We start from the raw sequence: 22,703 nt of genomic DNA on the forward strand, positions 1-22,703 counted from the left end.
TCCAACCAGTCCATCCTAAAGGAAATCAACCCTGAATATTCACTGGAAGGACTGATGCTGAAGCTGAAGCTCCAAAACTTTGGCCACCTAATGAGAACTGACTCCCTGGAAAACACACTGATGCTGGGAAAGACTGAGGGCAGGAGAAGGGGACGACAGAGGACGAGATGGTTGGATGGCATCACCGACTCAATGGACGTGAGTCTGAGCAAATTCCGGGAGATGGTGATGGACAGGGAGGCCTGGCATGCTGCGGTCCATGGGGTCGCAAAGGGTTGGACACGACTGAGCGACTGAACTGCATGGTGCCAGCGGCTGTGATCGTTAGATGCACCAAGTCATCAGAGCGGACCCAGACGGGAAGTGTCTCGAGGACCCCAACCTTTAGACGAGCAAACAGAAGCTCAGAGAGGTCACGTGATGGGCCGGAAGCCATGCACCCTCAGGTGGGGGAGCCAGGATGGCCTCTACCTCGCCGGAGTCAGGGGTCATGGCCACTGTCTGGGGACACCTCGGGCTTGTGCTCAGCCCACTGCTGCCATGGTAACAGCCTCCCCTCCCACCACTCTGCCTCCTCTGGCCCCTCTCCCTATGGCAACACTGTGGCAATTTTGTAAACCGGCTAAAACATGTCACTCCCTGACCCCAAACCCTTCTTGCTGCACTTTAGATTAAACCCCAGTAGCGCCCCGGCCCTGTGTGGACTGGCCCCCAGCACCAAGGTGCCCCCTTGCCAACCTCTCCCACCTCCTGGGCCTTGTGTTGCTGTTCCTCCCTCTGGAATGTTCCTCCCAAGCCCTTACAAGGATGCATCCTTTCTGGCCAGGTGGGAACTCAAGTAACCCTTTATCACTGGAGCGCTGCAGGTGATATCAGAGGTTAGGGAGGGGAGGGGAGACCCCCCACTTGCCCCTCGGGCCATCTCCTCTGCATCTCAATTTATGGTCCCTGAGGGTCTTGTTCCTTAACGGATTTGCTACTTCCCTGCCTGCCTTTCCTGCTCTGTCCTGGGCAAGTCTATGCTCAGAAGCTAGCAAAGGTCTGGGGAGCTGGGAGTGGCAGAATTCAATACTGGTTAAATGATGGAATGAACGGAATTCAGTCACCCTGCCGGAAGGTAAAGCTCATCTCCCCCACCCAAACAAAATGCCCTGCTTCTCTCCTGGGACAGGGTTACGGTGACGCCCTCAGTTCAGTTGCTCGGTCGTGTCCAACTCTTTGCGACCCCATGAATCGCAGCACGCCAGGCCTCCCTGTCCATCACCAACTCCCGGAGTTCACTCAGACTCCCGTCCATCGAGTCCGTGATGCCATCCAGCCATCTCATCCTGGGTCATCCCTGCTCCTCCTGCCCCCAATCCCTCCCAGCATCAGTCTTTTCCAAAGAGTCAACTGTTCACATGAGGTGGCCAAAGTACTGGACTTTCAGCTTTAGCATCATTCCTTCCAAAAAAATCCCAGGGCTGATCTTCACAATGGACTGGTTGGATCTCCTTGCAGTCCAAGGGACTCTCAAGAGTCTTCTCCAACACCACAGTTCAAATGCATCAATTCTTCGGCGCTCAGCCTTCTTCACAGTCCAACTCTCACATCCATACATGACCACAGGAAAAACCATAGCCTTGACTAGACGGATCTTAGTCAGCAAAGCAATGTCTCTGCTTTTGAATATACTATCTAGGTTGGTCATAACTTTTCTTCCAAGGAGTAAGCGTCTTTAATTTCATGGCTGCAATCACCATCTGCAGTGATTTTGGAGCCCAGAAAAATAAAGTCTGACACTGTTTCTACTGTTTCCCCATCTATTTTCCATGAAGTGATGGGACCAGATGGCATGATCTTCGTTTTCTGAATGTTGAGCTTTAAGCCAGCTTTTTCACTCTCCTCTTTCACTTTCATCAAGAGGCTTTTTAGTTCCTCTTCACTTTCTGCCATAAGGGTGGTGTCATCTGCATATCTGAGGTTATTGATATTTCTCCCGGCAATCTTCATTCTAGCTTGTGCTTCTTCCAGTCCAGCGTTTCTCATGATGTACTCTGCATGTAAGTTAAATAAGCAGGGTGACAATATATAGCCTTGACGTACTCCTTTTCCTATTTGGAACCAGTCTGTTGTTCCATGTCCAGTTCTAACTGTTGCTTCCTGACCTGCATACAGGTTTCTCAAGAGGCAGGTCAGGTGGTCTAGTATTCCCATCTCTTTCAGAATTTTCCACAGTTTATTGTGATCCACACAGTCAAAGGCTTTGGCATAGTCAATGAAGCAGAAATAGATGTTTTTCTGGAACTCTCTTCCTTTTTCCATGATCCAGCGGATGTTGGCAATTTGATCTCTGGTTCCTCTGCCTTTTCTAAAACCAGCTTGAACACCAGGGAGTTCATGGTTCACGTATTGCTGAAGTCTGGCTTGGAGAATTTTGAGCATGACTTTACTAGCATGTGAGATGAGTGCAATTGGGCGGTAGTTTGAGCATTCTTTGGCATTGCCTTTCTTTGGAATTGGAATGAAAACTGACCTTTTCCAGTCCTGTGGCCACTGCTGAGTTTTCCAAACTTGCTGGCATATTGGGTGCAGCACTTTCACAGCATCATCTTTCAGGATTTCAAACAGCTCAACTGGAATTCCATCACCTCCACTAGCTTTGTTCGTAGTGATGCTTTCTAAGGCCCACTTGACTTCACACTGCAGGATGTCTGGCTCTAGAGTAGTGATCACACCATCATGATTATCATGACACCCTTCATCCACCCAAAGGTCCCCATCCCGCCCCCCGATCTCACTCCCCAAAGCTGGGCAGGAAGAGAGTGCTCCCTCCCTCCTCCTGACGGCTGTATGCTCCCCTCCACCCCCCAAGCCCCAGCTCTGGCTCCTTCCTCCCACCTGGGCCCTTGCACCAGCCTTCTCCCTGGTACCCTGGCCCGCAGAACTTCTCCCACCCTCACGCGATACTCATCTCACATGCATGAGACCTTCTCACAGCCCCTGTGACCCTCAGGACCAAGTCCCCAGGTTCCTCCACCTGGGATCTGAGGCCCTTCTTGAGGAGGCCCAGCCACAAGTGGCATCACCCAGCCCTGACCCGACTGGGGTACCTACTCCTAGGGCAGCACTCCAGGCTACAATCCACACGCACAAAGGAAAGGTTTCCACCTTGGTTGGGTTCCAGCCCTACCACTGCAATTTAAAAAGGACTCAAACTAAGTAACGTTTATTTTCACCTGCCTCGGCAGGCACCATGAGTTACTAGAAAGAAGTGATGAAGGTAACACCCTGGCAGTCCAGTGCTTAGGACTCCTGGCTTTCACTGCCAAGGGCACAGGTTCCATCCCTGGTTGAGAACTAATACTAAGATCCGCCAAGCCGCTACTAAGACTCCGCGAGTTGTTCTGCTCGGTCGAAGATAAAAATAAAAGTTATGGAACAGTGTGTGCTACCTTCATATTACGTGAGTTTGCAGCTCACCTCATAAGGACGCTTCATTCTGTCCCATCTCACAGATCAAGAAACTGAGTCCAGGATGGGTGGTGATCGATCCCAGGCTATGAAGAGAGGCTGTGGGAGACTCAGGGGTCCAACAAGAGGCTCCTGCTTCTCCCCGATGGCCAGGATAGCTGGGGTCACAAGGAATTTCAGGAGGAGGAAACTGGCCCAGCGAGGCAGCCTCAGGTCACAGGACAAGTAAGCAGGAGGCCCAGGGCCCGCACTCTGCCTTCTGTACCAGAAACGGGAGGCATTACGGAACCCCTGCGGCCTCTCCACCGTCCAGGAAATCCCTTCCAGCCGAGCGGTCCTGGACGTTCTGGGCCAGCCGCCGGGCCTCCTGGGAACACAAGGGCACAGCGGGCCGGTGTGTGAAGCGACGCCTCCGAATCCTCGTTGGCGTGCTTGAAGACCGCCGAGCGGGAGGTGCTGTGGCTCCGGCGATGCGGGGAGCTCCCGGGAAGGCACGGGGACAGGAGGAGCGCCTGGGCTCCGGCCACGCAGGGCCAACACCATCCCCGGAAGTGAGGGGGTGACGGGCCTTCCGAGGTGGGCAGAGGCCCCGGGGCGGGGTCCACCCTAGGGAAGGAGGGCCATGGCCCCCGGAGAGGCTCGGTGTCGAGGAGCCCTCTGAGAGCCTGCGGGGCGGACACACGCGGGACCCTCTAAATTCGCCCTTTCCGCGGAACCCACCAGCTCCGAGTCGTTCCGCCCCGCGCGCCTGCGTCCGAGAGGGCGCCCCAGCGGACGCACCGCGCCGCTCGGGCCTCTCCGGCCGCACGGAGCTCGGGCTCTGCCTCCCGGCGCCGGCTGGCGGTGCGGGAGCCTCTTGGGTCCAAGCGCGACGGGAAGCAGCCCGAGGGGCGGCCCCAGAACGTCTGCCCGCGGCGCGGTGGAGATGGACTCTAAGAGCCCTAAGCCCTCTTCCGGCTCCCGCCGCCATTGCGGCCGGGCGGGGTCCGAGGCATCCGTCCCGGCGGGAAACAAACACCCGCGGACCACGGTTCTGGGTGCCTGCGCGCCTGACTTCTGCCATCCGACGGTTGAAAAAAAGAAAATAACCAGCCAGTATAGTCACTATTTGGAGACGCGGTAGATGCGGAGGAAGGGAAGACAAAAGAAATAGCTTTGTCCGAAAAGTTGTGACTTGCCTTTGCTGCTAAGTCACTTCAGTCGTGTTCGACTCTGTGCGACCCCATAGACGGCAGTCCACCAGGCTCCCCGGTCCCTGGGATTCTCCAGGCAAGAACACTGGAGTGGGTTGCCATTTCCTTCTCCAATGCAGAAAGTGAAAAGTGAAAGTAACATGGCTCAGTCGTGTCCGACTCTTAGCGACCCCATGGACTGCAGCCTACCAGGCTCCTCTGTCCATGGGATTTTCCAGGCAAGACTTTAAAAGTCACTTTATCGTTCTAGGCTGGAGAAGGAACCAGTCATTCTACAATAGGTAAAAGTGTTATGTTAGTCGCTTAGTCGTGTCCAACTCTTTTTGACCCCATGGACTCCAGCCCGCCAGGCTCCTCTGTCCATGGGGATTCTCCAAACAAGAAAACTAGAGTAGGTTGCCATTTCCCAATCCTGGAGCTCTTCCTGACCCAGGGATCGCCTGCACTGCAGGCAGATTCTTTGCTATCTGAGCCAAGGAGACCAGAAATCGCCCTGGGAGGTGAATGCATCTTTCATGATACTCTCTCCTGCTTCCCCTGCCACCCACGGACTCGCAGCACACCCGAAGGCTGAAGATCATAGTGTTCGAAAGAGCCAGCACAGAAAAGGTGCTGCCTTGTCCTTCAGAGATGCCAGGGCCTAGCTCTGCAACTGACAGCCCTCGAGCTGGATGCTGGCGACCTGGGGCAGGATTCCCAGGACGTAGCCCCCTAAAGGCATGCCTGTGTGCCCTTCCCTCCCTATGCATCTACCACGGGCTTTTCTGATGGCTCAGCTGGTAAAGAATCCGCCTGCAATGCGGGAGACAAGTGTTCAATCCCTCGGTTGGGAAGATCCCTTGGCGAAGGGAACAGCTACCCACTCCAGTATTCTTGCCTGGAGAATCCCATGAACTACAAGTCCATGGGGTCGCCAAGAGTCAGACAACCCCTGAGAGACTTTCACTGTCTTTCCCTTTTTGTGCCCACATTAGCAGGAGACCCAATCTGCCCTGATACACCAAGGCATGCTGACTGGCGCCCTGGTAAGGCTGACCTGCTGGGAGCAGCAGGAGCAGCGGCAGGAAGCTCGGTAGGTGAGACGGGGCGGGCAGAGACATTGGGGTCCTTTGAAGGCCTTGCCACAAGTTTCACAAATGAAGCACCGGACGTCCAGATGGGCGCGGGCATGGGCCTTGAGACAGGCTGCGTTCCTGGAAGCCCGCGGGCAGCCGGGACGGCCGCACGCTGGGTGGGTCTGTGTGGGTGGGTGTACTCTGTGCCCTTCCAGTCAGTTAGCAGGTATTGATAAGGACAGAGCGAAGGGGCAAAGCAGACGGTTAAATACCCTTCGAGTATTTCTCTGCAGCTCCAAGGTCTCTTCCTTTCATGCAGGTCCTGCGACACCAATTAAGTGTTTTCATTGCCCCCCACCCCCGCCATCCCCACCGCGGCCGCCAATGAAGCCTCTCACCTCCAGAATCTGTATTCGGTCGACCCCATCACCTCCCCACAGTCTTTCCAAAACCACCCCTCCCCCCCAAGACCTGCCTGGTTTCCGCCTCTTCTCTGTTCCCAAGAAGCTCGGCACAAACCATAGACAGAGGTTTCTGGTGGGCTACAGTCCATGGGGTCCCAGAGAGTCGGACATGACTCAGCAACTAAGCACAGCACATCACAAGCACAGCAGCAGCTGCCAAGTATCATGTCCCCGCAGTGGGTCAGCAGGTCCGGTCTTGGTGACCTGGCCTCGTGCTCCAGGGCCCTTACTCCGGGCGTGACCCTTCTGTTCGTCCGTTATGAGGAACGGCCTCCCGAAAACCCGATCCCGGAATGCAGGAGGCGAAAACATTAACCCCCAACCCGGGAGCCCTAAGTGGGGACACACGGGATCCGACCACCGAACAGAGGGGCGGGGAGGGGGGGGGGTGTTCACGTGAAAGCCTTCCGCCCGGAAACACACCCCCTCAAAGGAAGGGTTCCAAGGACCTTTAGTTCCGCTCGCTTGAAGCTGAGCTATTTCGTTCAACACATATCGGTTGTGTGTTGTTCAACACAAATGGCTCTTAGATACCAGCTTATGGGGGTAAAAGCGTGAGCCAACCAGACCTAGGTAGTCCCCGCCTTCCTCTACCTTAAGAGGCGGCACATATTATCTGCATTGGACACCTGCTGCAACAAGGGACTCTCCTAAGCCTCCTGGGGGCGACAGAGACCAAAATATTGACATCTTCCCAGGCACCCCCGCCGCCCCAGCACCTAGGAGAAGCAGGTAGGGATGACAATCAAGAAACAAATTCAACAACGACGAGTCAGCGTCACTAAAGAATCAGATATATGCCGAAAAGAGGACTTGAACAAGAAGGTGTCAGATTCAGTCCTAGCATTTTACAGATGACGGGACTGACGCGCAAGGAGTTTAAGTGAGAGGCTGATGAGCGAGTGGGTGCCGGAGCCAGGGTTATCCTAAATCCGGGAGGTCTTTACACTTTCTCATCCCCAGACCTTCATTTTCGGGAACGTGTCCTATGGTCCCTGAGAGTTAGAGGGGTGCAGCTGAAAGACGGTTAGGGAAAGAGCTGCCCGAGTGTGACACAGCCCTCAAGGCTGGCTGTGGGTGCTGGCCAGGAAAAACCAGAAGGCTGGGCTTTCAAGCTCCCACCCAAGCAGAGCGCTGGGAATTCACAAACGGCCGCCTTCTTGCCTCAGTACCCACTGTCTTGAAAGAGTGGGCATTCCATGTTTCCTGGCAAAGATCAGATTGTAATGAGGAGCTTAGAAACAGCAGGATTCCAATTCTCGTTTCAAATCAATCAGACCTCAAGTTTCTCCAGGCAAACCTCCCCACCCCTCCGCTCTCCAGGCTGCTTGGCTTGTGGAATCTTAGTTGTCCAACACCAGCGACTGAACCCAGATCCTCTGCAGTGAAAGCACCAAGTCCTAACTACTGAACTGCCAGGGAACTCCCATCTCTAGGCAAATCTGAAAAGCATGTGGTGACTCAGTTTCCTCATCTGTCCTGCACTATTTGACATTCTTTGCTTTTCCTTTTAATCTTACTTTTTCTATATTCAGATGTAGATTATGATCGAATAAATTTTCAGATGTTGATGTATGGGGAAGTCATTCTGGCTGATACATGATCTGTCTTGAACTTTATGCTGACCAGAACAGCCTGTCCTATGGCCTGGCAAGCATACATTCTCTTTGTACATCTTCTATAACCAGTAAAGAATGTAAGTAAAATAAAAATGGAGTCACTGTGGCTTAGGCATCAAAAATGGAGCTGGAGGATTTCCCTGGTGGCACAGTCAATAGGAACCCACCTGCCAATGCAGGAGACACAGGTTCAACCCCTGGTCCAGAAAGAGCCTAAATGCCAGGGAGCAGTTAAGCCTGTGCGCCGAAACTAATGAGCTCATGCGCTGCAACTCCTGAAGCCGGAGCACCTAGAGCCGGTGCTCCACAGGAAGAGAAGCCACGGCAGTGAGAGGTCCCGCACTTCAACAAAGAGTAGCCTCCACTTGCTGCAACTAGAGAAAGCCTGTGCTGCAAGAAGAACCCAGTGCAGCCAAAAAATACATATTTTTTTTGTTAATGGAGCTGGGTAGTCATTATAGACGTGGTTTCAGATGCAGTGTTCCATTACTGAGAACTTGAATTTTCTGAACTGTATCAGACTCAAGGCCAGCACCTGCCATTCTCAAAACAGTATCTGCTAGCAGCTGCCACCTTACATCTTAACCTGGACTAATCCTGTTTCAAGTGCTCAATACCGACGCATGGCTGGTGGCCACCATATTGGAGAGACTAATCTACGGGAAGCCAACTAACAAACAGGTAGCTACAAAGTAGGGTCACAAGTGCAATGATGAGGCACTCCAGGTGGTCAGAAGAGGCACGTGACCCAGCTGGGGTGGGGGAGGGGTGCAGAATTAGAAAGTTTTCCTGGAGGAAACGTCTGAGCTCAGGTGTGGACAGAAGAGTTAGCCCGCCTTTGGGAATCGTGAATGCAGTTACAAGTGCAGTGAAATGGGGGCAAAAGCCAGGACTGCAAACAGCCTAAAGAACCATTCTTCTTTCAGGGTGATGAAACATCCCTGGTGGCTCAGTTGTAAAGAACCTGCCTGTCAATGCAAGAAATGCAGGTTTGATCCCTGGGTGGGCAAGATCTCCTGAAGAAGGGAATGACTTCTCCAGAAATCTTGCCCTGGAGAATCCTATGGACAGAGGAGCCTGGCAATCTACAGTCCATGGAGTCACAAAGAGTTGGACACATTTAAGAACCACAGCTACCCACTTCAGTATTCTTGAGCTTTCCTGGTGATTCAGCCAGTAAAGAAACTGCCTGCAACACAGGAGACCTGGGTTGGATCCCTGGGTTGGGAAGATCCCCTGGAGGAGGGGATGGAAACCCACTGCAGTATTCTTGCCTGAAGAATCCCCATAGACAGAGGTTTCTGGTGGGCTACAGTCTATGGGGTCACAAAGAGTCAGACGTGACTCAGCAACTAAGCACAGCACATCCAATCACAAGCACAGCAGCAGCTACAAGCATCATGTGCACAGCCAGGGACAATGCTAACTGAGACATCAACAGGGACCAGATTGAAGAACTTGGAGTTTGTGTCGCAGGCATCGGGGCGAGCTGGGAGCTAATGAGGGAACTGTCATATGAGGGCTTTACAAGCATTCCAGTAAAACCGGTAGCCTGAAGGAGTGCCTCAGGCAGCCTGGGATCTGGAACTAGGCAGGAGTCAGAGGTTGCTTTCTGGAGGAATTAAGGCCTGATGAAATGGCCAGGATCCCCCAGGAAAGGTTATTCTGGGTAGTGAGAGGAGTCCAAGACCTGGCACCTGGAGCAATGAAAGCATGAGGGTTTCACTGGGGGTTATGACATGTGTTTGAAAGGTGCACAATCAAAGCGGTGAGAGGTCAGCGAGCTTGGCGGGAACTTCGTTATGAAGGCCGTCCAAAGCAGGGCAGAGGAGTTGAGATTTCTGTCGAGTCAAGAGGGAGTGTAGAAGGATTTTGAGCTGGGAAAGGATGAGAGTTTTAGAAAGGTCTCTCTGCCTATGTTGTCGGGCTAGAGAGTGCAAGTTCAGAGAGTAGGGAGGAGGCTGGGGCCGAAATCCAGCTGAGAAAGAATGAGATTTGAGCTACAGAAGGGGTGGTGGGGACTGAGAGAGCTCTAGAGCGATAATGTGTGTGTGTGTGTGTGTGTCTGTGTGTGTGTGTGTGTGTCTGTGTGTGTGTCTGTGTGTGTGTCTGTGTGTCTTTTCCAGACAGGAGCACTGGATGGGGTTGCCATTCCGTTCTCCAGGGGATCTTCCCCACCCAGGGATAGAACTCCTGTATTGGCAGGCGGATTCTTTACCACTGAGCCACCAGGGAAGCGCCCTCCACCCCCCCACCCCCAACCATCCTAAAACCCCGAAGGAAATGGTCCTTTCGGCTGTCTTTAGTTCCCGCATTGGAAGCCAATTACCCTCTTAGCTACCCACCTCCCCGCCCACTATAGCCCCTCTAGTCCTCCTTCTAGCTCCTCTCTATGGTTTCCCCCCTCCCACCGCTCTAGCCAGACGCTTTCTCTCGTTTCCCTTCCACCCTGGACCCCTCTATCTGCCCCCAACCTCTCTATGGTCCTCCTTCTCCCTCCTTCATTTATCCGCTCCTCTTCTAAAGTTTAGAGTCTAAACTCCTCAGTATTGGCCATCAGCCTCGCACACCCATCAGATCCGTCCTCTGAGTTCCCTTTCTGCTCAGGTCGAGCGGGAACGGTGGACAGTGGGGAAGTGCTTTTACGGGAGGCCCGGCAAGGAGCGACCCCGGACTTGCAAGGGGAGACCCCGGCTAGAAGCTGCGCGATTCAGGCCCTTTACAAAAATGCTCGGGCTGCAAGCTCGAAGCCCAGAAAAGAAGATTCCGCCTTTCGCTTAGGCTCTAATAAGAGGGATCCCAAAAGGATCACTCTCTAGGGGAGTTCCCTGCTCCTCGTTTCTTTTTTTTTTTAAGTTGGCAAACTTGATTTTTCTTTCTTTATAATTTCCCCCCCTTTATCTGCACCTGACATGTGGAGCTTCCCTGACCAGGAACCAAACCCCACATCCCCTGCAGTGGAAGCTCAGAGTTTTAACCACCACGGAAGCCCCTCATTTTTGTTCTGATACTGTCACAGACAGACGAGGAAATCGGGAAATGCTCACCTCCTACACGGATTGGGGAAAATGAGAACAAGATGGGAGGGAACTTGCTTAAAACTAGTCAACCAGGAACCAGATGGAACTCAAGTCAGGGTCTCCTGGTTCCCAGCTCCCAGAACCTCAGGGGTTTTCCTGTTTAACAATAGGTGAGAATAGCAAATGAAACAACTGACAAAGGATTAATTTCCAAAGTATACAAGCAACTCAAACAACTCAATACCAGAAAAACAACCTAATTTAAAAAGTGGGGAAAAGACCTAAACAGACATTTCTCCAAAACCATACAGATGGCTAACAGACACATGAAAAGATGCTCAATATCACTCATTATTAGAGAAATGCAAATCAAAACTACAAGAGATATATCACCTCACGCCAGTCAGAATAGCCATAATCAAAAAGTCTACAAACAATAAATGCTGGAAAGGGTGTGAAGAAAAGAGAACACTCTTGTACTGTTGTTGGGAATGTAAGTTGATACAGCCACTATGGGAGACGGTATGGAGATTCCTTAGAAAACTAGGTATAAAACCACCATATAACCCAGCAAACCCACTCCTGGGCATATACCATGAGGAAAGCAAAATTTAAAAAGACACATGCACCTCAGTGTTCACTGCAGCACTATTTGCAATAGCTAGAACATGGAAGCAACCTAGATGTCCATCAACAGATGAATGGATAAAAAGTGCTGGTACATATACACAATGGAATATTACTCAGCCACAAAAAGGAATGCATTTGAGTCAGTTCTGATGAGGTGGATGAACCTAGAGCCTATTGTACCGAGTGAAGTACATCAGAAAAAGAAAGATAAATATTGTATACTACTGTATATATATGGAGAAGGAAATGGCAACCCACTCCAGTGTTCTTGCCTGGAGAATCCCAGGAACGGGGGAGCCTGGTGGGCTGCTGTCTATGGGGTCGCACAGAGTCAGACACGACTAAAGTGACTTAGCAGCAGCAATGTATATATATAGAATCTAAAAATATGGTACCAAAGGATTTATTTGCAGGGCAGAAGTGGAGAAACAGACAATAGAGAACAGACTTATGGACTCAGGGAGCAGGTGAGATGTATGGAGAGAGGAACATGGAAACTTACATTCCCATATGCAAAATAGATAGCCAATGGGAATTTGCTGTATGTCTCAGGGAACTCAAACAGGGGCTCTGTATCAACCTAGAGGGGTGGGATGGGCCGGGGTGGAGGTGGGAGGGAGGTCCAAGAGGGAGGGAACATATGTATACCTGTGGCTGATTCATGTTGAAGTTTGACAGAAAACAAAATTCTGTAAAGCAATTATCCTTCAATTTTAAAATAAATTTTTTAAAAAGAAAGAAAATAGATGAAGTAAATAATGACAGCACGGCTCCTAAAGGAGGAATGCAGGGCCTTCACAGTCAAGTTCCATCTGATATTCTGCCCCATCTCCAAGGATTCTTCTTCACACGTAGCAAAGCACATAGAATTCTTTGCTATAAAATTTACTAAGCATAACTGCAGAGGTGGATTTACCATGAATCTAATGAACCTTAAGCTTCAGGGGTTCCTCACTCGCACAAGATATTTCCTGAGTAGTAAGTACTGACAATTCAAAGAGTCGTTAGATTAGTCACTGCTCAAAAGAAAGCAAAACAAAAAACTTGCACCAGGATGTCCAGTGACAGATGAATGGATAAAAAGTGGCATATATCTACATGCAATGGAGTACTGCAAGTGTGCTAAGTCACTTCAGTGGTGTCTGACTCTGTGACCCCATGGACTGTAGCCCACAGGCTCCTCAGTCCATAGGGATTCTCCAGACAAGAGTACAGGAGTGAGTTGCCATCTCTTCCTCCAGCAATGGAGTATGATGCAGCCATTAAGAAAGAATGAAATAATGCCATTTGGAGGAACATGAATGGAGGAGAGATTATTGTGCTAAATGAAGTCAGAGAAATACAAATTATATGATATCCTTATATATGGAATCTAAAATATGATACATACGAACTTTTTATACATACATATAAAAAACAGAAATAGACCCACAGAAGTAGAAAACAAACTTATGGTTACCAAAGGGGAAAGGTAGGGGAGGGGATAAATTGGGACGATGTGACTAACAGAATCATAGTACTGTATACAGATAACGGGCAGAGCGCTGGGCAGCACTGCCAATGTGTCTCTCCTTCCACGGTGCTCAGACAGAACAGGCCCAGGGACGCCCCTTCCTCCAGCCTCCGACCACCTTCCAACCATTTTTCCAGTGGCAACCTTGGAACCAACCAGCTGTCCTCGGCCCCCAGGACCAGCCAACGCCATTTGCAGAGCTCGGCTCCTTGTTTCCGGCTACCCGTGACCTCCCAGATTCCTGAGAATTATTCCTGCAGGCGGAGGCGCCCCGGCCACCCGGTCCACGTGCAGCCTCCGCCTACCGCCCCGACCTCTCTCTGGGCTTCCCTGACCACTAGGACCAGGCGGCTCTGGAGGGCTGGCCATCTCCCCACGGATCGGGGGAGAAACGGGGGACGGGGGACGGGGGGGGGGGGTGCCGACGGGGCGGCGGGGAGGCGGGGAGGCGGGGGGGGGGGGGGGGGGGCGCCGAGCTCCGTGAAACCTGCAGAGCCAGCGCTGCGCCGCGCGCTCTTCCAGGACATCCGTCCAGGGCAGGACGAGGTGCTCAGACCCCGGACGCCTTGGGGCCGCCCTGCTCGCGGAGAAGAACCCGAACCAGGCCTTCGTGGACCCGCAGGCCCCGGGTCCTCCCCGCCCGACTCCACCTCTGTGGATTCCTGCAGCCACGTCCTGGACAAGCGGGTGAAACTCATCACGACGGTGGGCGCCCACCTGACCAGCCCCGCAGGCCTCTCTCTGCCACTAGGCAGTTTATATTTCTTGGTTGGTTGGTTTTATTTTATTTATTTTTGGCTGTGCTAGGTCTTCGTTGCTGCTCAAGGGATTTCTTTAGTTGCCGAGTTGGGGGCTATTCTGTGGCAAGCACAGGACCTAGACCTCAGGCTCAGAAATTGTGGCGCCGGGGTTTGGTTGCTCCAGGATGTGAAATCTTCCCAGACCAGGGATCAAACCTGTGTCCCTTGTGTTGGCAGACAGACTTTGGACCACCAGGGAAGTCCCACTAGGCAACTTGTTAACTTTGGAGCCCTCTCTGGAGCCTTCCATCAAAGGGAAATAATAAAGGTTTTTGCAACAACAAAATAAAAAAGAGATAACCAAAAAGAACCTACTTTTTATGATAGGTAACTATATTCACTATCTTGTAATAAATTATAATGGAAAAGAAGCCAAAAATATATACATTCAAAAAAAGAATGAATATATATATATATATATATGAACCAATTCGCTGTAGTGAAACTACCACAGTTGATTTATTGTAAATCAACTATACTTTAGTAAAAAGGAAACAAATTGCAACCAACCCAATGTCCACCGCCAGGAGAATGAATAAAGGTTATCTGGCATCATCAGTCGGCTATCAAAACAGCATTGACAATGAATGACTAGACTACACTGTGGATATTTACAAATATAAAACAAAATCAATATTGAGCGGAGAAAAGATTACACTGAATGACACCATCTATCCTAGAGGTGTTAAATGTGCAGGACAGTATCACATTGCATCATGTATATAGCAAAATAGAAAGACATACATGCATAGGAATGGTAAACAAAAGATGCAGAATCTAACAACCTCTCTTAGGGAAGGGAACGGAGAAGGCCATGGCACCCCACTCCAGTACTCTTGCCTGGAAAATCCCACAGGAGGAGGAGCCTGGTGGGCTGCAGTCCATGGGGTCGCTAGGAGTCGGACACGACTGAGCGGCTTCGCTTTCATTTTTCACTTCCGTGCGTTGGAGAAGGAAATGGCAACCCACTCCAGTGTTCTTGCCTGGAGAATCCCAGGGACGGGGGAGCCTTGTCTCTGGGGTTGCACAGAGTCGGACACGACTGAAGTGACTGAGCAGTGGCAGGGAAGGGAAGGAGAAAAACTGATGGGGAGGGGTACACAGGGGGCTTAGATTGCTTCTGTAGAGTTGTACAGTCTTCGTTTATTAGAACAGGGAGCTATTTATGATTCTGGATACTTTTTTGTATAGAGAAATGGTTCCAGATACTATTAATAAAAGACTCCCTATATTCATCTGTCAATAGATTCTGCTGCAGTAACAAACAACACCAAGCTCAGTGCTTTACACAACACATGATTATTTTAAATGTTATAAATCTAAGGAAGATGAGCATCGTGTTCTGGTCGCTGTAGGCACGTCCTCTGGAATTCAGGCTGATGAATTCACTTCACTTCACCCTACAAGTCCCCAAGCACAGACCAGCAGGAATGGAAAGTGATCAATAGGCGAGCTGGCTCTTACCTTGTGCTGAAGTTGACACACATCTCTTCCACTTATATTTTACTGGGCAAAGAGAATCACAAGGCCACATCTAATTGCAAAGGAAAATGCAACCTTATCATGTTCCCAGAAGGAGAAGCAGAATTTAGAAATGATCATCATGCTTAGCATTTCTTCCCCTGTTACCAGGAATAACAATATCAATATCAATATCAAATAACCTCAGATAGGCAGATGACACCACGCTTATGGCAGAAAGTGAAGAAGAACTAAAGAGCCTCTTGATGAAAGTGAAAAAGAGTGCAAAGTTTGGCTTAAAACTCAATATTCAGACAACTAAGATCATGACATCCGGTCCCATCACTTCATGGCAAATAGATGGGGAAACAGTGGAAACAGTGGCAGATTTCATTTGGGGGGGCTCCAAAATCACTGCAGATGGAGACTGCAGCCATGAAATTAAAAGACGATTGCTCCTTGGAAGAAAAGCTATGACCAACCTGCTGCTGCTGCTGCTGCTGCTGCTGCTAAGTCGCTTCAGTCGTGTCCCACTCTGTGCGACCCCATAGACGGCAGCCCACCAGGCTCCCCCATTCCTGTGATTCTCCAGGCAAGAATACTGGAGTGGGTTGCCATTTCCTTCTCCAATGCATGAAAGTGAAAAGTGAAAGTGAAGTCACTGAGTCGTGTCCAACTCTCAGCGACCCCATGGACTGCAGCCCACCAGGCTCCTCCGCCCGTGGGATTTTCCAGGCAAGAGTACTGGAGTGGGGTGCCATTGCCTTCTCCATGACCAACCTAGACAGCATATTAAAAAGCAGAAACATTACTTTGCCCACAAAAGTCCATCTAGTCAAAGCTATGGTTTTTCCATTAGTCATCTATGGATGTGAGAGTTGGACTATAAAGAAAACTGAGCACCAAAGAATTTAGATTTTGAACTGTGGTGTTGGAGAAGACTTTTGAGAGTCCCTTGAACTGCAAGGAGATCTAACCAGTACATCCTAAAGGAAATCAGTCCTGAATATTCATTGGAAGGACTGATGCTGAAGCTCCAATACTTCAGCCATCTGATGTGAAGAACCGACTCATTGGAAAAGACCCTCATGCTGGCCAAGATTGAAGGCAGGAGGAGAAGGGGACAACAGAGGGTGAGATGGCTGGATGGCATCACCGATGCAATGGACATGAGTTTGAGTAAACTCCATGAGTTGGTGATGGACAAGGAAGCCTGGCATGCTGCAGTCCGTGGCGTCGCAGAGTCAGACACTACTGAGCGACTGAACTGATACCCCTGCTCTCCCAAGAAAACAATTTAAAGTTGCTCCAGTCCAAATATCTTGCATATTTATTTCTTATTGGGTTTTACAACCATCTACATTGTACGTGAGAGAAATGCAGGCACGACCCTGAGAAATGTGGTGACCTCTTCAAAGTCCCACAACCAGGCCACAGAATGAGTTGGACTCCTAAGACCTCAGCCCTGTCCTTGGTGCTGTCAAAACCCCACCATCTTTGGGCTCTTTCCTCCCAAACATCATACCACCTGACTTATGCTAATAAATCCCAGTACGACCAGTGTGGCTGTTTGATGACTGTATTTCTGCAAATGGACTTTAAAATCCTTACGTTGGTAAACTTTTGTCTCACTGGGTTATGGCAAGCCATGCAGAGGAGGTGACCGCAAAAATGTGTAGAAAACAGAAAAATCATTCAATTCTGGTCAGTGTCAACTGACTGCCAGGGCCTACTCATACAGGTTAAAAAGAGAAATTCGAGTTAGTTTCTCTGGCACCCAGCGCACCACGCAGAATGACTCCTGAGGGCACTTACAGGTGATTAGAAAGAAATTCACCACTTTCTTCCCGGCTCCCTGGATGCCCCGCCCAGTCCTCCAGTGCGCCTGAGCCGAGGCGCTGACGCCATTCCCCGGCCACGCCCCCTCCCGAGGCGACCACGGGCCTCGGGGGCGGGGCCTGGGCAGAAGATGGCCGCCGCGCGCCCGGAACCCCCGAGTCCGAGCTCAGCGGCCCTGGAGCCGCGATCCTCGGAGCCTCCGGACGTGGTGCGGGCGAGGAAGGGGCCAAAGCTGGGGACTCGAGACGGCAGGAGGTCGCAGGGCTGGGGGCGGGGCTTAGGACGGGGCGGGGGTGGTATTTATGGCTCCGGCTCTGGGGGCGGAGCTTCTCGGTGGGCGAGGGGGCGGGGATTATCGTGGAGCCAATGAGGGTGGTGGGTGGGGCCTGGGTGGGTGGACCCCGAGAAGGAGTGGGTGGGACATCTGAGCTGTTGATGGATTCGGAGAGGAGTTCACGGGGATGGCGTTTGTCTAATTAGGGGGCGGGGCCTCCGAAATTTTAGGGGTAACGAACCTCGTAGGTTGGGAAGGTGACCCTGAAAGACAAGGCTGTGGGGTTATAGCTGGGGCATCCACGCTGGGGTGGGGTATGATTCTGCAGGGATCTGAGGGATGCGTCTTGATGCCCAGGAGAGGATTTGGGTGGAGGAAGAAATGACTGTTCCAGGTGACTTTGGACAGGCGCTCAGGATGGAAGAGTAGGGAGGATGAGAGACATTCATTCATTCGACAGACATTTACTAGTCCTACCTGGGCCAGACAGATGGAGAGGCGAATGAATACATAAACTGTATTCTTCCGGAGCGCGCGGTGGAAAAGGGGAAGAGAGACAAGAAATGAGACTTAATTGTGATCTGGAAAGAAAGAGTGAGCTGAGAGAGTGGGGGGTAGGGGAGCTAAATTTAGACGAGAGCAGTCAGCTGTGTACCGGCTTATAGTTACACTGGGGTCAGAGAGATAAGCAAGAGCTGGGTCATGGTGGATATTAGATGACGGTTTGGGATTTTAACTGCAATTGGAGTCGTATGACAGTTTTGAGTGGGAAAATGACTGCTGTCTGATTTCCATTTTTCAAAAGGTCATTCGGGCTGCTTTGGGGAGGTGGGTTATAAGGGAGCAGGCGTAGGCACAGAGACACTCAGAGGGTTAGGAAACTTGGCAAGAGATGATTGGCTTTAAAGTGCAGGTGGAGGAGAGAAATGTCTGGATCTGTGATGTATTTTGGGCAGGAGGGGAAGCCTTGATGGTCATAGGGCAGAATCCCGGAGGATAGAGAGCTGAGTCTAGAAATCGAGGGGCCCAGTAGGCTGCAGAGAGCGTTTGAATAAGTGGGGCGTGTTGGGGGGTGGGGTGCGGCAGAGTCCACAGGCTCCTCTCTTTCTCTCCCTCCCCACTCAGGTCCTGGTGCCTGATGATGGCCGCCCGGCTACCGCCTCGAATGACCTCATCGAGATCCAGGTGGTGAAGGTGACAGACACCACCCTGGTCCCCGAGCCCCCGGAGCCAGGTTCTCTGCACTGTGCATTGTGCCCGGCTGCCTTCCGGCTGGTCTCCGAGCTGCTGTTCCATGAACATGGTCACCTGGCGGGGGCTGAGGGTGGCGGGCAGGGTGGGGACCCCAGCCGGTGTCATGTGTGTGGCCACAGCTGCCCCGGCCCCGCCAGCCTCCGTGCCCACTATAGCCTGCATACGGGCGAGCGGCCGTACCGCTGCGCGCTCTGCCCCCGGGCCTTCAAGGCCCTGGCCCCTCTGCTGCGGCACCAGCACCGACACGGGGTGGAGCCGGGGGCCCCTCGGAGGCCCCCGGAGGCGGCGGCAGCGACTCGAGAGCAGCGGCCCGGGGCGCCCCCAGAGAGGTCGGAGGTGGTGCTGGCGGCGGCGGCGGCGGGCGCGGCGGTGGGGAAGCCGTTCGTCTGCAGGTTCTGCGCCAAGCCGTTCCGCCGCTCCTCAGACATGCTAGACCACGAGCGGGTGCACACGGGCGAGCGGCCCTATCACTGCGGCGTGTGCGGCAAGGGCTTCACCCAGTCCTCGGTGCTCAGCGTCCACGCGCGCATCCACACCGGCGAGCGCCCCTTCCGCTGCAGCCTCTGCGACCGCACTTTCAACAACTCCTCCAACTTCCGCAAGCACCAGCGGACCCACGTCCACGGCCGGGGCCGGGGGACTCTAGGGGCCCGCTGGCACCGGGGGCCGAGAGACCGGGGAGCGGGTGTGGGGCAGGGAACCCTCCTGAAGAGGGGTGTGGGGAGACGGCCAGAGTAAAGGCGGAGGTCGACCAGTAGTCTGGGAGCGCACATTGCTGCAGGAGAGGAGCAGGTGGGCAGGGGAGGACGACGAGAGGTTCGGGGTTTGGGGCAGGGTGACATCAGAGCTCGCAGAGATGGCCACGAGCAGCCAGCGTGGGAGAGCACACGGACAGCGGGGCTCACGACGCTCACAAGTCACACAGCCCCTGCGTGTGGTTCCGAGAAAGGCACGGTGGCAGCCCTGTGGGTGCTAGGAACCTGGGCTGGATGTCATGGCTTCGTCCGACTCCCCAGTGGCTTGTCCTTGCACAAGACATCACTTGTCGCAGCAGAGCCTGGGTACTTCTTGAGGCAGGGGGATACAGGCTGGACCCTTTCGCCTACCTCACGGGATTGCACTGACCCTAAGACTGCCCACCTGTCCTCAGTCTGCCAGCTGGATCCTCCAATAAAGAAGCTGGGACCCTGTCACCTCAAAGCCAGAGGGTCCCCAAGTCACAGTGTCAAGGATGGAAGCCTGACCCTAAGGATTTTGACACCAGGACCCTTGCTCCCATGGTGGTCCCTCCCCTAAGCCAGACTCGTCTTTCAAGACAACTAAAACACTGGCCCACACTCAGCCAGCTGCTGCACCCCTCCTAAAGCTCTCAGCTCAGAGCCCAGGGTCTCCCGGGGGCTACCAAGTAGCCCCCAGTGGATCTAATTTCCTTCCACTCCCAGTTGGGAGCAAACAGCTTACAGGCCGGTCCCAGGCTATCCCACAGAAGGGTTGGTGGATGCCAATGGAGCTGTCCTGGGGGGCCTGTGGTTGGTGTGGGGCAGGAGATGAGTCACTGGGGCGGGGGCAGAGGAGGACCTGGGGGCTGGATGTGGGAGGCCTCCAGTGTTATTCCTATTAAAGGACTCTCTGAAGGGTTTCTCTATGTTGATCTTATGTTTTGGGGGGTGGGTAGGAGGGCTACCCTGGGGTCTTGTCCCCAGCAGTGAGTTGTGACTCTCTTCAAACCTCTGTTTTCTCATCTTTAGAACCAGGGAAGGGGTGGTCGGGGGAGGTGTCTGCGGTGGACAGCGTCTGGCTATCCAGAGAAGCTATGTGGTTCAGCTGTGGAACTGGGGATCAGGGAAGTTCAGCAATACGAAGGGGCTCCCAGGATCGGTATGCTTCAGGAAGGGGAGCCCAGGACTCACGCCTCTTCCTGTTCACCCAACACCTCCACAAGACATCCCAATAGATGAAAGAGAATTCTGTTTTCACCAAGGAGACACCCCTGGTGTGGACATCACCACCCAAGCTACACAGCTTGGCGGGTTCCTTAAGCCGTCTTCACCCTTCACCCATCCATCGAATCCCTTATCAATTTCCTGTTGTTGGAATCTGAAGGCTTCATCATCACTACTCTTGAAGACCAAGCCAACAAGTCGCACAGGTTGGGGCCCCGCCCTCTTCACTCTCCAGGCTGTGGCCACCTGGACCCATCCTTTGCAAACACAGATCCCTACCTTGTCACCAACCCCCAGCTCCTTGTGGCCATGAGGAGGGATCCCAAACGTGAGTGCCTATAGGGTCTTCATGATAATGTGAGTGAGGAAGGTGGTGGGGTTTCAAGGAGAAACACCAGGACCAGTGAGGTGAAATGGGACCACTGACACGTGGGATGCGACGGTGCTGCAGCAGTTTGGAGAATACATGCCACGTCCAAAGAGAGCAAGGACTGCTCGGCCCCGGGGGGACGCAGACCACGTTGCTAGATCTTCCAAATTTTTCAAAAGTTGCATTAGTTTATATTATGTGAACTCGCTCTCTTTTTTTAATGTGGCTGCATTGGGTCTTAGTGTGTATGTAGGATCTAGTTCCTCGACTAGGGATTGATCCCCGGCCCCTCTGCACTGGGAGTTCTGAGTCTTAACCACTGGACCACCAGGCAGGTCCCCATATGTAAAATCGTTTCATGTTCAAAGTTTGGCAGCCAAGTCTTTTTTTTTTTTTTTTTCCTCCCATGGGCTAAACCGGAAATCTCAGCGGCTCAGATCCAGAGGTTGCCAGCCTCCAACCCCTGCCTCCACGGTCATCCGAGCTCCGCTGTTTGGGATTCATGGCTCTTCAGGAGCCATTCCCCGACCCTCGGCGTCTCTGGTCACACCAATCTATTCAAAATTGGCTGGAACAGCTGGGTTGACTTGGACACGCTTTAACCCTCCACCTGGAATTCAATGCCTGCGTCACCTGGCAAGCTTCTGCGGCCCTGTCATGCTTTGGATGTCCTGCTCCTCCTGGGAGCGTGGTTAGCCCCTCCAGTCTGATGCAGAGAGTGTGCCATGCTCTCAACCCCTGGGGAGACTCCACGTCCTCTACAGCGTGGTGTGCAGCGTCCATGTGACTCACTTTGAGTCCCACACCGGGTCTGTCACCTGCTGGGTCTCCGGCATTACAGCAAGGTGGCCACACTGGCTTCCTGCCCTCTCGTGAGTCAAACTGGACTCACCCAGGCAGTGACCCCTGACCTGACTTGGTCTCCAGGTTTCAGTCCTGAGGCACCCGGGACTGTAGGTCCAGGGCTACTACGAACCTGCTAGGTTTCCCTGGAGCCTTTCTTCTCTGGGACCTCAGCGTCCTCTTCTGAAAGTGGGCTAAGTCAGCCTCACAGGGTATATATTTCACTGCTCTGAGGACCAAAATGAGGACAAAAATGAAAGGGCTTCTGATGCTCCACTAAGTCACGCTGGAGGGAGACATCCTATAAGTGGGCTGTATAATAAACAGAGCCCCAGCTCACCAGCTCTCTTCCGGCTCATTTGAGGGCCAGGAACGTGTCCACTTCATGTTTCCCCGTGCTAAGTCACTCAGTCATGTCCAACTTTTGCAACCCCGTGGACTGCAGCCTGCGGGGCTCCTGTCCATGGAATTGTCCAGGCAAGAATACAGGAGTGGGTTGCCATTCCCTCCTCCAGGGGGTCTTCCTGACCCAGGGGTCGAAACCGTGTTTCTTACGACTCCTGCAATGGCAAGCAGGTTCTTCCCCACTGGCGCCAATGTTTCCCCAGTGTCCATCAAAGGACTGGGCAGATGGGCCCTGGAGAAATGTTGGCCGTGGAATAAACAAACCACAAAAGCATTCTGAAGGAGACAGGGTCCAGGTACCTGGTCGGTTCCTGAGCCATGACTTACCTGTCTTGTTCTGTGCACGCTCCACTGGGAGACTAGAGCCTGGACATGGTGAAGCCTTGGTGACTACCAGCTGAATGAGGAAAAGCAGAGAGAGGCAGGGCGAGGCAGAAGGTGTTGGGAAATCACCATCCCAGGAAGCCAAAGTTCTCAGGCTTCCGTTTGTCAGCGCTCAACCCCCTCCCCTGGGAGGAAAGAAGGGACTCCAGCGGCCCTGTTGATAAGATTTATTCTTCTCCGCTC

General features: G+C 52.5%; 1 protein-coding gene across 1 annotated transcript; it reads left to right on the forward strand.

Moving 5' to 3' along the window:
- The first annotated feature begins 17,161 nt into the window (after positions 1 to 17,161).
- ZNF784 (zinc finger protein 784) lies at positions 17,162 to 20,131 on the forward strand. Its single transcript, XM_052656028.1, is given in 3 exon segments — positions 17,162 to 17,255; positions 18,447 to 19,197; positions 19,200 to 20,131. Coding segments are annotated over 3 exon segments (963 nt in total). The 5' UTR covers positions 17,162 to 17,177; the 3' UTR covers positions 19,334 to 20,131.
- Positions 20,132 to 22,703: the final 2,572 nt, after the last annotated feature.

The sequence above is a fragment of the Budorcas taxicolor genome, chromosome 18 (assembly GCF_023091745.1).
Source record: "Budorcas taxicolor isolate Tak-1 chromosome 18, Takin1.1, whole genome shotgun sequence".
Lineage (NCBI taxonomy): Eukaryota > Metazoa > Chordata > Mammalia > Artiodactyla > Bovidae > Budorcas > Budorcas taxicolor.